This window comes from Myotis davidii, unplaced genomic scaffold, assembly GCF_000327345.1.
Source record: "Myotis davidii unplaced genomic scaffold, ASM32734v1 scaffold77, whole genome shotgun sequence".
NCBI classification, from domain to species: domain Eukaryota; kingdom Metazoa; phylum Chordata; class Mammalia; order Chiroptera; family Vespertilionidae; genus Myotis; species Myotis davidii.
In genome coordinates, this window is record NW_006289713.1 from 1,424,675 (window position 1) to 1,440,562 (window position 15,888).

At 46.1% G+C, this 15,888-nt stretch overlaps 1 protein-coding gene across 1 annotated transcript in view; it reads left to right on the top strand.

The window, feature by feature from the left end:
• Nucleotides 1-11,731, top strand: part of SLC7A9 (solute carrier family 7 (amino acid transporter light chain, bo,+ system), member 9) — a 19,291-nt gene extending 7,560 nt beyond the window's left edge. The window contains exons 9-13 of the mRNA XM_006762173.1: nt 714-817; nt 5,946-6,042; nt 7,182-7,331; nt 8,704-8,878; nt 11,554-11,731. Coding sequence (XP_006762236.1) covers nt 714-817; nt 5,946-6,042; nt 7,182-7,331; nt 8,704-8,878; nt 11,554-11,618 — 591 coding nt within the window. The 3' untranslated portion in view covers nt 11,619-11,731. The remainder of the gene's footprint in view (nt 1-713; nt 818-5,945; nt 6,043-7,181; nt 7,332-8,703; nt 8,879-11,553) is intronic.
• The last annotated feature ends 4,157 nt before the right edge of the window (nt 11,732-15,888 follow it).

The following is a 15,888-nucleotide window of genomic DNA, read 5'->3' on the forward strand; positions in this document are numbered from 1 at the left end:
GCTGATGCCTGAACGGTATGTGGAATGAAGTGGGCGGGCATCGGGAGGCCACTATGGCACGGGGCAAGCACTATGGGCAGTCTATCTGAAGTGTACCTGGCGTATAAGACGACCCCCCACTTGGAGGCATATTTTTCAGGGCCAAAAAATCGTCTTATACGCCGGCAAATACGGTATAATAATGCAATTCGGACTTTAGACCAGGTAAGGAGGGGAGGACAAAGTGGGTGTGAGGGACAGTGGAAAAGGCAGGTGGGTCCATGTGCTGGAGGCCTCTTGGAGTTGGGGTAGGACAGGAAACCACCTAGGAACAGACAATGAGGTGACGAGGGTGGGAGCAGGGGGAAGCCGTCTTGGTTATAATGAGTTCACCCAGCGGAGTTCGAGGGAGAACAAGCCACTCTGAATGTGGGGGCCAAGGAACTGAGAGGCCACAGTGTCCAAACGAGCCGGAGGTTACTGAGCTTCATGATGGCGAGGTGGAGGAGAGACTTCTGTCGCCATCCGTAGGCGCTGAGATGCTCTGAGAGGAGAAGAGGCCCAGTTGATTCCCTCCGCAGTGGTTCCCGGCCTTTCCTCTCCGGGAGGGGTCAGAGGCTGCTCTCCTGGGGGTGGGGGCCGGGCCTCTGGGACAACACAGCAGCTTTCTTGGGACCCATGGTTCCCGGGGGCCATGCAAGACCCTCAGGTCTCAATCTCACTTCTCTCACCAGACGTTCGGTGACCGTGTTCTCTATCCAGCCTCCTGGGTGGTTCCACTCTTTGTGGCATTTTCAACCATCGGTGCTGCTAACGGGAACTGCTTCACCGCCGGCAGGTAGGTGAGCCCACACTCAGGAGGTCATGGTTAGATTTCCAGTCAGAGCACATGCCTGAGTTGCAGGCTTGATCCCCAATGCGGGGCGTGCAGGAGGCAGCCAATCAATGATTCTCTCTCACCACTGATGTTTTTATCTCTCCCACTCCCTTTCTCTCTGAAATAAATAAAAATCTATTTTAAAAATGTTTTTAGTAGTTTTCAGTATACAGTTTTTGCACATATTTTTTCAGACTTAACTCAAAATATTTCATATTTTTGATGCCTTTATATGTTTTCATATGTTTTTATTTATTTTAGACAGAGATGAAGGGAGAGGTAGGGAGAGAAAAACATCAATCAGATGCCTCCCAAACGCACCCCGACAGGGGACTGAACCTGCAAACAGGCATGTGTCCTGACCAGGAATCCAATTGGCGGCCCTTTGGTGCAAGGAACCACGATCAACCAACTGAGCCACACTAGTCCATTGTATTGTTTTTACTGTAAAACAATTCAGTTTCTGTTTGCTTATTGCTAGCACATAGAAACACAATTTTAATAGCTCTATTGAGGTTTAAATAGCATAGTATTTACTTTGTAATTGCGCAATTCAATGATTTTAGTAAGTTTATAAAGCTACGCAAACAACATCACAAGCCAGTTCTAGAACATTTCTATCATCCCAAAAACTTCCCTCATGCCTAGCTGTAGGTAATCCCCACTCCCACCTCCAGCTCTAGGTAACCAGTGCTCTGCCTCTGTGTCTATAACTTTGATTTTCCAGACATTTCATCTAAACCAGTGGTTCTCAACCTTCCTAATGCCGCGACCCTTTAATACAGTTCCTCATGTTGTGGTGACCCCCCAACCATAAAATTATTTTCGTTGCTACTTCATAACTGTAATTTTGCTTCTGTTATGAAATATAATGTAAATATCTGATATGCAGGATGTATTTTCATTGTTACAAATTGAACATAATTAAAGCATAGTGATTAATCACAAAAACAATATGTGAAAGGGTTGTTCGAACACCAAAGGGGTCTCGACTCACAGGCTGAGAACCGCTGATCTAAACGAATACATTTAGGCATATGATCCATTTTGAGTGAACTTTGTACAGTTCTGTACCTGTGCAGATTGGGGGTGGGACAGGGACTTATGCTATCCTGGATTATGTTGGATTTAATTTTTATGGGGTCAAATCTAAGATCTTTGCTTACTGGTTTCTCAGTTTTCTATCTCACATAGACAAACCTTCCTCTCCTTTCAAGAACACCCACCTATATTTCCTTCTAGCATTTTATTGATCAATCTGGAACGTATTTGGATGTGAGGCATAAATCTCACTTTCCATCCCACCCTCAAACCTTTACCTGTTGTCCCAGTGTTTATTGAATAGTCTACCTTTCCCGACTGGTCTGAAATGCCACCAGGATCATCCCCAATGTACTTGATTCACTTTGTTTCACTGATAGGTCTTTTCCTGTGCTATTATCATTCCACAGCCCCAGTGATGCTAAATCTGGCAGGACTAGTGCTCCCATGTCAGACTTCTCTTTGCCTGTTTAGCATTCCAGATGCACTTACAATAATTTTGTCCAGTCCCAAAAGTCCTGCTTGCATTTTGAATGCATGAAATTCACATATTGATTTTTAGGGAACTGATGGAATTTACTAGTAAATATGTTTTTATTGATTTTAGAGAGAGAAGGGAGAGGGGAAGAGAGAGAGGAACATCAATGAGAGAGAAACATTGATCTGCTGCTTCCTGCATGCCCCCTGGCAGGGATCAAGCCCCCAACCCACACATGTGCTCTGACCAGGAATCGAACCATTGACCTCTTAGTGCATGGGTTGACACTCAACCACTGAGCCACACTGGCTGGGCGTGGAACCAATGGAATTTAAAGAATTTACAGCACCGTCTTGAGTCTGAGTCTCCGCCTCCACCTAGCAACTCCTTTCCTCCCACTTTCACTGACTTGTTCTGGGAATTAACACCATGTTTATATCTTTTTAAAGGTCAAATATGGAGTTTTAAATAGATGGTCCCTTTTGGCCTTTGTATTCCTGACTTCTAATTTTATTGTGTTGTAGTTAGAATATGTGATCTTTATGCTACCACTTCTTCATAAATTTTAAGACTTCCCTGGTGGCTTACTGAAATCTCCTGCTTTCATAGTGGATTTGATTTTTACATTTTTAAAAATTATATATATCTCCTTGGTAGTTTGTCCCCTTTTTCAGAATGAATTCTCCTTTTTTTAAAAATATATCTTATTAAGTTTTTACAGAGAGGAAGGGAGAGTGCTAGAGAGTTAGAAACATCGATCAGCTGCCTCCTGCACACTCCCTACCGGGAATGTGCCCGCAACCAAGGTACATGCCCTTGACCAGAATCGAACCTGGGACCCTTGAGTCCGCAGGCTGACGCTCTGTCCACTGAGCCAAACCGGCTAGGGCTGAATTCTCCTTTTTGCCTTAAATGCTCTTTTGTCTGATATTGATATCATTCAATGAGCCGTCTTTAGGCTGCTGTTTCTGCTAACATGTCCCATCCCTTTCATCATCAACGTCTGTGTCATAGGGCTTTTTCAACAAATCCTACCTCAGGGTCTCTAGTAGGCAAAGTGAACCTGATCACATTCAATGTAATGACTGATACAGCAGGATTAGTTTCCAATATACTCCTCTGCATTTTCTTTTTTTTAAAGAAAATCTTGCCAAACCGGTTTGGCTCAGTGGATAGAGCGTCAGCCTGCGGACTGAAAGGTCCCAGGTTCGATTCCGGTCAAGGGCACGTACCTTGGTTGCGGGCACATCCCCAGTAGGAGGTGTGCAGGAGGCGGCTGGTCAATGTTTCTCTCTCATCGATGTTTCTAACTCTCTATCCCTCTCCCTTCCTCTCTGTAAACTGTGGACTGAAGGGCCCTGGGTTCGATTTCTGTCAAGTGCACAGGCCTGGGTTGCAGGCTCGATCCTCAGTAGGGGGCGTGCAGGAGGCAGCCAATCAGTGATTCTCTCTCATCATTGATGCTTCTCTCTCTCTCTCCCTCTCCCTTCCTCTCAGAAATAAAAATATATTTTTTAAAAAAGAAATTCTTATCCTTATTTATTACCCATCAAATTATCTTCTTTTTTTCTTCTGCTGACTTGGAAGTTATATTTTACTAGAGTAGGCCTTCCTTCCCCCGGCTGCCGGCACCAGCTCCCACTGGCACCAGAACCTGGGCTTCCCTCGCAGCCCCCCTTTGTCCGGAAGGACGTCCAGTCTAATTAGCATATTAAGCTTTTATTACTATAGATTCTTTCAGCAATTACCCTTAAAATTCCGCATGAACACCTAATAGAATCTCAGTATCTCAATCCTCTTCCCTCTTGCGAAGGCTCTGCCTGACGTATCAGCTAGTGTATCAGCTACACCTTTTTATAAACCCATCCCTCCAAAGGAGTTCATCATAACAAAAATGAAAAATCCAATACTTACGTACATACAACATGCTTTATTGCAGTTTCCTTAGCATTGCTTCTTCAACCAGTAACTTCTGAGTTCAGCTTTTTGTTTGTTGTAGACTTTTTAATAGTTCCCAATGAGTATTGAAAAATAGTAAGTCTCCTAGCTGTTGTTTATCTAAAAGTGCATTTATTTTGTCAATAGTCTTGAATGATAGCTTAGCTATAGAGAACTTTAATCTGAAGCCCACTTCCCTCATCACTGAAAAAGTGATTTCTCATGAGATGCCTGCTGTTGTGCTGATTGTCCTAATTTTGTAATGAATCTTTTAAATTCAGCAGCTTAAATTTTTTTCACTTTTTTCCCCACTATAATGTTTTTATCTGAGTATGCTTTTATTTTTCTAGAACTGGGCTCAATCTGAAGGCTCAGTTTGTCGATTCTGTGAAACCTCTCTGCTCCTCTTTGAATTCACTTTACCCCATTCACTGATTCAAGCTTTCTCCTGTTTCTTCTCTCAACTTCCTGTCCACGCTTTTCATTTCTCTGTGCTTCATACTTAAATTTAGCTTCACCTTAATTTTTCACTGTATCTGTTGTTAAAATGTTTTAAAAATTTTTTATGGATTTTTAGAGAGAGTGGAAGGGAAAGGGAGAGACTCATTACTGAGAGTGAGACATGGCTCGGCTGCCTCCTACTGGGGACCAAGCCCACAGCTGGGGCATGTGCCCTGACAGGAATGAACTGGCAACCTTTCAGTGCACCAGACCATGACCAACCAGCTGAGCCACACCCCCCAGGGCTGTTGTTGATTGAAACTTACAGTAACTATTTCTGTTTGTTCAGCTCTTCTTCCTTTTTTCTCTGACATTTTACACTTAGTTTCAGATTCTGAACCATCAGGAGTTCTTGGGTGGAACGAGACCCCTTGCTTGCATCAGCTGACTTACCCTCGGTTTACCTGATTTTTTAAAAATAGGGAACTTCTGGTTTCAGGGAGCACAAGGCCTTCTGTGCTTGCTGTGTCAGGGGCTCCAAGCACTGGGGTCACCTGGGTCTGGACTACACTTCACATTTCTTTCTTTCTTTCCTTTTTTTCATTTGTGTTTTTTTTTTGTTGGTGTTGTTGTTGTTGTTGTTGTTGTTAATCCTCACCCGAGGATACTTTTCCATTGATTTTTAGGGAGAGTGGAAGGGAGAGAGGGAAAGACAGAGAGTAACATTGATATGAGAGAAACACATAGATTGGTTGCCTTCTGCATGAGCCCCAACGAGGGCCTGGGCCAGGGAGGAGCCTGCAACCAAGTTACCTGCCCTTGACCAGAATTGAACCCAGGACCCTTTGGTCTGCAGGCCGACGCTCTATCCACTGAGCCAAACCGGCTAGGGCACTTCACATTTATTTCTTGCACAACTTGCAGGACTCAGCTCAGGTATCTCCTCTTTGAAAGGGCCTCCCCAAGCCACCCCACCCGTTCCCTAGCTTAGGTGACTCCACTGCACCAGGATGCAATTCTCTTACTCACTTCTGTGAAATTCACCCATATCCGGAGGCCAGAGCCTGCCTGAGTACATCAGGGTCACAGCTCAGTCCTTCTCTGTGGCCTCGGTGGGAAAGCTGAGGACACACTAGCTCAGTGATGGTGCAGCAGCCTGCACTCCAATCAACTGACTTCTGCATTTTCCAGACTCGTCTATGTTGCGGGCCGGGAGGGCCACATGCTGAAAGTGCTCTCTTACATCAGCGTCAAGCACCTGACTCCAGCCCCTGCCATCATCTTTTATGTAAGTATGAATTCCACCCTGAAAACTTCCCCCTTAAAGGCAGAGGGTCCCTCAATTTGGTTGCTAAGCGCAGGGGTTCTCAAATGACACAGGTTCTCTTAAGCCTCACCCTCAAACAAATGTATGAAAGAAGCTCAGGGCCCTGGCCAGGTAGCTCAGTTGGTTGGAGCATTGTCCTGATACGCCAAGGTTGTGAGTTCGATATCCAGTCAGGGCACATACTAGAGTCAACCAATGAATGCATAAATAAGTGGAACAACAAATCGATGGTTCTCTCTTTCTCTTCTTCCCTCTCTCTAAAATCAATCAGTAAATAATAAAAATAAAAGCCCAAGACAATTCAGACAGTTCATTCAAACTCTGGCTCCTTGTTCTGAATTTATCCGCGAGAGATGCTGTTTGAACATTCCAAACTCGTATCCTCTATATGTCTTACATGTACATTCGTATGCCCTAGACCCCGGTAACAAACCATCACTTAGGGGGAAAGAGAATAAGGCATTTACAAGTTAGCTACTGGCAACAGCTTCTCATTACAGTCCAGTAATTTAGAAGTCATGGGATCCTTGTGCAGTGAATGGCCCTTTGAGATCTTCTCAGTGGGGGATAGTCCTTGGTTGTGTGCAACTGCCTTGGGTACCCCGAGACCATCCACTCAGCCTCAGAGCCAGACTCCTCTGCCCACCCCCAGAGGAGAACTATTCTCTGTAAATCTGTTCCCTTTGAAGACAAGGAAACAGACCCAGAATCACAAGGCCCTTAGGATCACATGGTGCGGACAGTGCAGGTCACAACCAGACCCAGACAGCCTGAGTCTCATAGCCCAGGGCCCTTTCCCAGGATGAAACTCTCTGGAAGGAAAATTCATAATTAGGAAGCTGGTGCAATATACACACATTTATTTTGTGTTCCTCCCTACTTAAAACCACAGCTTCAGAGAGTCAAATTTTCCACGTCCTTTCCGTCAGGCCGCAAAGAGAACACCCATCATAGCCAGTCTGATTTAACCCCCGGGATAAGGAGACGCAGTTCTCCTTCATTTTATCCACAGGGAAAGCTGCTTTTTCAGCCCACCATGGAGGGATAAAGATGGTGTTTTATGTGCTAATGACCTAAGAATGTGTCCTTCTTTCCACTAGGGTATCATAGCCACCATTTATATCATCCCTGGTGACATAAACTCATTAGTCAACTACTTCAGTTTTGCTGCCTGGATGTTTTATGGCTTGACCGTTTTGGGGCTGATTGTGATGAGGTTCACGAGGAAAGACCTGGAAAGACCTATCAAGGTAGGTTTAATGCCCCAAATGTCACGGGTACCTTCGATTTCTTGAAATGAATGAGAGAGAGAGGTAACTACTTTAAATTCCAGGGGCATGACATTGCCAACCTGACCCTACTCTTCTCTGGAATAAAACATTTTAAAGTGCGGTTTGCTCTTCGTTTCATCTAGTTTATGATCCAATTAGCCATCTAATTACTAGTTTACTAAGTTATCAAGAATACCTGTGGCCTACCTTGAGCAAGTCGTCCAGTTCTGACAGTTCTAGTCTCTCTCAAGCTTGAGTTCATAGACTGATGGCGACTTCAGAATTCTGGCCCCAGACCCAATCCTGTGTCCACAACCACAAATGTCACATCTGCAATCTGTCTGGGCTCCTCCCACCTCCCTGCATGGCCCGAGGAATCCAGAGCTGGTGACTTGGGCTCCGCTCCTGCCCCTGAACCCACTGACTGAGGGACCATCAGACATTGGGGGCCTCCTGATGTGATAAAAAGGAAGTGCCCGCCCCACCTCTCCGGTGTTCCTGCCTCCAGATCCCACCACCAGTTCACAGGAAATATGAGGGATAAGAGGAGCAAGTTCCCAGCAAAGCTGGCATTAACACATTAACACATTGTATAGGATAAATCCCTACAGACACATGACAAGATAAAAAAAAAAAAAAAAGGAAGGGAATAAATGTGTTAAAAACAAAATCTCTGCCCTAGCCCGTTTGGCTCAGTGGATAAGAGTGTCAGCCTGCGGACTGAAGGGTCCTGGGTTTGGTTCCGGTCAAGGGCATATGCCTGGGGTGCGGGCTTGGTCCGCAGTACGGGGCTTGCAGGAGGCAGCCAATCAATGATTCTCTCTCATCATTGATGTTTCTTTCTCTCCCTTCCTCTCTGAAATCAATTAAAAAAAAATCCTTACCAGTTAAAGTTAATTACTGAAAATGTTATAGCTAAAATGATAGGAAGTCTGCCATTTTCTTTATATTCCAGTGAAACAAACAAAAAAAAGAATAAAGTTGGGAAAATTACTTAAATATTATTGAAATTGGGGGGGATGGGGGACATGGATTTCATTAATTTTTCTTTCTGTATCAATGTCTTGGTTTTGAATGAAAAATTTGCCCTAACTGGTTTGGCTCAGTGGATAGAGCGTTGGCCTGGGGACTAAAAGGTCCCTGGATCAATTCCAGTCAAGGGCATGTACTTTGGTTGTGGGCACATCCCCAGTAGGAGGTGTGCAGGAGGCAGCTGATTGATGTTTCTAACTCTCTCTCTCCCTTCCTCTCTGTAAAATATCAATAAAAAATATTTTTAACAAATGTTTTTTCCAGAAGAAAAGGAATGTGCATGGTGGCCAAATCATGACACGTGCTGTTTTGCCCACAGGTGCCCATTTTCATCCCCATCTTGGTGACTCTCATATCCGTGTTTTTGGTTTTGGCCCCAATCATCAGCAAACCCGAATGGGAGTACCTCTACTGCATGTTATTTATACTGAGCGGCACTGTATTTTACTTCCTTTTTGTCCACTACAAGTTTGGATGGGCTCAGAAAATCTCAAGTAAGTGTCAACAGAGGGGAAGTTCTTCTATTAGGGCAGCACACTGGCCCTGGGCCTCCTCAGGCGGCTGGCAAATTTCACCTCCACTTTGTGAGGACACGACCCCTTAACCTCATTGCGACAGCTCTGGGTCCACCTGTGGCCTCCTCCCTTGTTTCCATCAATTACTGTAACAAGTAGAAGGGAAGGCACCATTTTTTAAAATTGTGAAATACAGATAAACCTTACCATCTTAACCATTTTAAGCACACAGTTCAGTGGTGCTGCCCTTCCCCACTGTTGGGCACCCAACTGCAGAGAACCACAGGCAGCATCTGGGAGACTCAGTAGCATCCCAGAGACACCCAGGAGGTGACAGACTGAGACAGGGGCCCAAGCCTTCAATGCCAAGGCCACTCAGCAATCCTGGGTCTTTATCCTATATAATAAAAACCTAATATGCAAACCAACCGAATGGAACGACAGGTGGGAAGACCAGTCGCTATGATGTGCACTGACCACCAGGGGCGGGCAGACAAGGCAGGAGCTGCCCCCAGCCCAGCCAAGGTGGGTGTGAGCGGGGGGCCCCCAATCACCCTTCTGGTCGTCCCACAGATCAGCCCTGATCGCCAGCCAGGCCTAGGGACTCTACCCATGCACAAATTTCATGCACTGGGCCTCTAGTCTATTATAAGGCACTTGTTAAAAAGTTTAACTACATAACCACTTTCATTTTGAAAAAGAAAGTAGTGCCCAAGTTCATCATGGCGACTCGGCAGTACATCTGTGTGTATAATGTTCACCGGGTCTCAGCCTGTTTGGCACATCCCACTGCAAGGAACTCCAGCTATAAAAGCTTCCAGGCCCCGAGCATGATGGGTGTTTCCTGGTCTCCCTCCCCCTGTACCGGAGTTCCTAAAGGCAGGAATCGGGCTGAAGCTATTCAACAGCCACTTAACACTTACTGAGTGAATGTGATTAAAAATCTGCCTCTGCCTTTCTCCTCCGCGTGTCTGAACAGGGACGTACAACCCCCTCGTCAGACACGTCCATGTGGGTACTTACCTGCATGAACTTAGGTCAACCTGCAGGCAAAGGGAGGAAAGAGCAAACCCCCGGGTGAGGTTTAGTCTGACTCTCAGGGAGGAGGATGCCTAGAGCTCGGGCAAGTCCCAGGTCCTCGCAGGCTCCATGTCCTCCCCGGAGGAACCAGGTACCACCTGACAACCGTGTCATAAGCAGGAGGGGGTCTGTTTCATGGTGATTAACAAAGTGAAACCAAAAACAAAATCTAGCTTTATATTTCCACCAAGGACTTGTTTCCTTTCCTCGAACAGCTCACCCCATCCCAACCTCTTGAACCTAACCCTAAGCTGAGGGAGGGATTGCAGACACAGTACTATAAGAAGGAAAAATAATTTATTACTGTTTAAAAGCAGCTATTTTTCCTCATACCTTTGAAAATAAACTCAGAATTGATTGTGCTGACAGAGAATCTAGCCAGGTTGACTTAAAACCTAATGGTACAAAATGTCTCCCCCACATACTGTATTTTTGTATTAACTCTACTAGAGCCCCGGTGCACAAAAATTTGTGCACTGGGGGTGGGGGGGTGTGGCATCCCTCAGCCTGGCCTGCGCCCATTTGCAGTCCAGGACCCCTTGGGGGATGTCCACCTGTCGACTTAGGCCCACTCCCCGGGAGATCAGGCCTAAGTTTATAGTCAGACATCCTTCTGGCAGCCAAGGAGCCCTCCGGGGATGTCCAACTAAAGGCTTAGGCCCCCAAGGGAACTGTGATGAGGAAGCTGGGGTGACAGAGGAGCCACACTGTCCCACCCCGCCACCCTGAGTTGGGTCACACACGGGATGCCTGGGTGAGCCGGCGGATCACTGCTGCCCCGCCCGGCAACCCCAGGTCAAGTCACACACGGGATGCCCGCCGCCCCGGGTCACAGATAGCAGGCCCGGATGGCAGCAGGGCAGATGGATGGTGCTGACCCGCTCTGCCTGCAGTATGCAAGTTAGCCGCCATCTTTGTTGGCGGTTAATTTGCATATTGAGCTGATTAGCCAATGGGAGGCGTATCGAAGGTATGGTCAATTACCATGTTTGTCTATTATTAGATAGGATTGGGGTGACATTAATAAAATTATATAGGTTTCAGGTGTAGAAGTCTATAATACATCATCTGTATATTGTACTATGTCATCACCCCAAGTCAATCAAGTCTCCTTCCATCACCACCTATCCCCCCATACCCTCTTCTACCGCCCTCCAAAAATGTCTTCTCAGCTTTAGAATATTTAGCCAAGCTGCTCCCTACAAAAACCAGTAAGACGTTGGAATTAAGCCAGTGAAAAGAGTGAACAATCTGTTTTAAACAAGATGAAGTCTTCAGTGATTTCAGACTCATATTCAACCATTGGTCAGTGGTAAACATATGCATATAATTGAGTTATTCATATTTTTCCTACAAATTGTTTGGTGGCAATAAAATATTTAGCAGGTCTCTAATGCTTTAGGGGAAATAACTTGTGCCCTAAGAACCACTGAGCTGCCAGGATGGTTCTGCCTGCTTCCCAGCACCGTGGGCCTAACAGGACTCGCCACAGAGTGACAGTAGTGCTGTCACCACTAAGCCTGGCAAACTCGTTTCGTTAGCTTCCTAACGGCACTTTTTGACTCTCACCCCAGAGCCCATCACCATGCACCTTCAGATGCTGATGGAAGTTGTCCCAGCGGAGGAAGCTCCAGAGTAACAGACTCAGTCGCCCGCAGCAGGGCCAAGCAGTGATGGACTTATTTTTGTAAGCAATTATCTGCAGTTATTTCTTCCTGATGTTTTTCTTAAGAAAAAAATGTACTGCAATGTCTATAATACTGGCATTTTTAGATATTCACACCTACTTAAATAAAGGGAATTGTTTAAGTGTAGTGATCAAAACGTATACAAAAAATTGGTGAAACTTTTGCTTTGTGTGAAACAGATTTTTAAAATACAGAAGTACAAATGTTTACCACTTACCCATCCTCCTCCCGAGACTAGTGCCACCCCCATATTGAACCTGGGATGTGCACGGCAGGCCTGTCCCAGGCGGAATGTCGCGGCCCCACCGCAGAGCTGACCGCTGGGAACCGAGGGCACTGCAACCGGCGGTCAGCATCCCAGCTCCCCAACAGCCGTCACGGGCGTTTTGGTCAAACAAGAAAGTGTGGTGAATAAAGTTCTATTTTGCATTTGGGACTCAGGGAAAATGCTGTCTAAAAAATGTAAAAAATAAACATTTCTGTGAAAACACTAATTTTATTGATATACTTCAAAAGAGATCACACAACTAAATATGGGAGCAATTTAGAAACATAAAGACAAAGTACTTTTACCTTAGATTTCGGAAATCTTCCCCAAACATGAAATCCGTACATATTAATAGAACAAAAAACAATTAGTAGTTGTCTACATTTCACAAGTCAGTGTCCTGTCCTGCAAAACATTATTTAGATCTTCAAACAGTAAATATAAATGTCCGAAAAAAGAAATGAGGGTTAGTTTCAGGTAGAGCCCTCCTCCCCTGTAATTGTTTTTTTAATCCTCACCAGAGGACATGTTTTTTTTTTGTTTTTTTTAAAATATATTTTATTGTTTTTTTTACAGAGAGGAAGGGAGAGGGATAGAGAGTTAGGAACATCAATGAGAGAGAAACATCTATCAGCTGCCTCCTGCACAACCCCTACTGGGGATGTGCCCGCAACCAAGGTACATGCCCTTGACCGGAATCGAACCCGGGACCCCTCAGTCCGCAGGCCGACGCTCTATCCACTGAGCCAAACTGGTTTGGCCAGAGGCCATGTTTTGTTTCCTTTCTCATTGATTTCAGAGAGGAAAGGAGAGAGAGAAACATGGATGTGAGAGAGAACCATCAATTAGCTGCCTCCTGCAAGTGCCCCGATTGGGGATCAAATCTGCTAAGTATGTGCCCTGACCGGAATTGAACCCACAACCTTTTGGTATATAGGACAACACTCCAACCAACGGAGCCACCCGGCCAGGGCCTCCCCTGTACTTGCATTTAGCTGTTTGTGAACCACAGTGAGTGAGCATTCCGTCTTCTTTGAGAGCAGGCCCCCAGCATTCGTACATGGGAAACACATTTGTGCAGCTCTATGACTTGCTATGTTTTTTAAGAGACTGAGTACACTGAGCATAAACTGCAGGTGGCTGACAAGCCCAGGGAAAGCCAGTGCGGCTCAGGAGGCCAACCCCAAGGCCGCCTGCAGCCGGAGGGAAGGCTGTGCCTACAGACACTGACACCTCATGAGGACTTAGGAGAGCTCCGCAGTCAAAACCTTTGCCAGCAAAGACCGAGCTTATTTCCCGAAAAGCCGGCCTGATTTAGCTGTGGGAGCCGGGGCAGCAGCAGGGATGTGCTCCAGCCGCAGTCCAGGCTGTGGACCGTGTCCTCCTGCCAGGGCGGTGGTCTGACCTCCTGCTCAGAGCCGCCTCCCACAGCAGAGGCCCTGAGCAGCAGCAGTGCTCTGGGCGCCTCCTGAGGGGGGGGCAGCGTGGTAAACAGGTCTTGTTTTACAGGTGAGGAAACTGAGCCAGTGTGACCCAAACCTGCCCACGGGACAGCCTGGCGACAGTTTACCTCTTTCACACGGTGCTTCTACCTGGGAGACCCCCCCGACCTGAGCATCTGTGCTTTCTGGTGTATAAAGGAACAAAGACCTTGGGGCAAGTCGCACAGTCGTGTTCTAGAGCCGCTATTCCACCTCTGGGCGCGGCCGCCACTCACACTGAATGAAGATGTGCACAGCGCTTACCTTCCCAGTGGCTCTTTCTACCTTTTCCAATTCACATGAACAGCCAGGCTCTGGGCGCCACATTTAAGGGGCAGTGACAGTAACATTCCTCCCAACTGTCTTGTGAACCTGGTGCCACAGCCCCAGAACGGGGTCATGAATGTTGTTAGGCGTCATCACACCCAGGTGTCCTGAGGGTTACCTGCAGGCACCCCACAGGTCCTTTTCCGTTTCCACTGAAGGGGAATCTTTGCCTCACTGGCCCGGGACTCCGCAGGTTCAGAGGGTCCCGCAGAAGCAGTAGCTTACCTCCCGAGAGCCTTGGGTCTGGCTGGTATGGCTCAGGCCACCCCATTTTTATCCTTGAAATAACTGTATACGAAGTAAACTTGCCCAGAGTAGCGATCAATATCTTAAGGACACCAGAGGTGTTACTACAAGTTTGAATCCCAACTAACACATGGCCGAAAGGCTCTGTTAAGCACTGCCAAGTATGGATTTATGAGACAGAAACTCCAACTTAATATGCACAAGATGTTTTTAGGAATGCACCAAACGTAGTTTTAAATGAAAAATACAAATAGACGAGCTCCAGATAGTACAGTTCATTATCCGAAAGCCGGGCGCTCTTTGTCATTCAACTGGGGTATGTCGGGATGGGCTTCGCATGACGCAATGACGCAGTGAGCAGGACAGCCGGGAAGCCGGGCTGTTAGACCAGCACTTCCTGTCTCCGCTTCCACCCTCCCTCATAGTCTCATCTTCAGCCCTTTTTTAACATTTTTATTTTTTTATTAATTTGAGAGAGAAACATCAATTTGTTGTTCCACTTATTTATGCATTCATTGGTTGACTCTTGTATGTGCCCTGACTGGGGATCGAACCCACAACCTTGGCGTATAGGGACAACGCTCTAACCCAGGGGTCCTCAAACTATGGCCCGCGGGCCACATGCAAATACAAATATTGTATTTGTTCCCATTTTGTTTTTTTACTTCAAAATAAGATATGTGCAGTGTGCATAGGAATTTGTTCATAGTTTTTTTTTAAACTATAGTCCGGCCCTCCAACGGTCTGAGGGACAGTGAACTGGCCCCCCCGTTTAAAAAGTTTGAGGACCCCTGCTCTAACCAACTGAGCTACCAGGCCCGGGCCTCAGCCCATTTTTAAATAGATTCAGAATTTCTCACCATTACCAATCCCGGTGCCCCCAAATGACCCCTCGTAATAAAAAGGTGTGAACGTGACTGCTGTTCTCTAGCGTCCAGTCACGCGGTGACCCCCTGTCCGCCTCAGGGTCCGGCCCACACGCTCAGTCGCTCTCCGTCTCCTCATCCTCCGAAGTCTGGTCACTGCTCTCCACCACCTCGGCCACTTTGTAGGACAGGTTTTTAGATGTTACAACTAAAAGAGTCAGATATTAGTTTAAAACATATGTTAATTAAGAACTAATTGGCAAATCTTTTCCCCTCCCATTATTTTGGTCAATGTAAAAAAAGTCTCTTGGGCTCTACCTCTATCTATTATACAACTTATTTTTATAATGTCATTATTTTGGGCAGGAAATGAGCAGGTAAAAATCGCTTGCTTATAAATAAAATTTTCTCCTAGGAAAACTACCTGTAAAAGTGTTATAAGAAGGTATGTTGCCCTAGCCGGTTTGGCTCAGTGGGTAGAGCGTCGGCCTGCGGACGGAAGGGTCCCAGGTTCGATTCTGGTCAAGGGCACATGCTTGGGTTGCGGGCTTGGTCCAACATGCAGGAGGCAGCCAATCAATGATTCCCTCTCATCATTGATGTTTCTACCTCTCTCTTCTTCTCCCTTCCTCCTTGAAATCAATAAAAATATATTTAATAATAATAAAGGTATGTTTATAACCGAGAATGGAGAGCTCCTCAAGCTGGAACATGTAGCATCAAGATCAACCACAGGAAGAAAAGTGATTCCTAAGGGCTTTACAGGAATCACCCATTTCCCCAAAGGCCACACTTTCCTAAGATCAGCTGAGTGACTATGTCCACCCCGTGGCACTCAGGACCTACCCTCTCTCTAGGGACGGGGACATCCCCTCTTACCCTTGGAGAAATGGCTCTCCTCTTCACATTCTTCCCAGTGATCAAAATCGAAAGCCACATTAGGATTCTGTACAATAAAACAGTTTACATTAAGTGAGAAATAAAACACGCTCAGGTTGGTAAGGCCAGCCAGTTCATTTCAGCTCACCTTCTG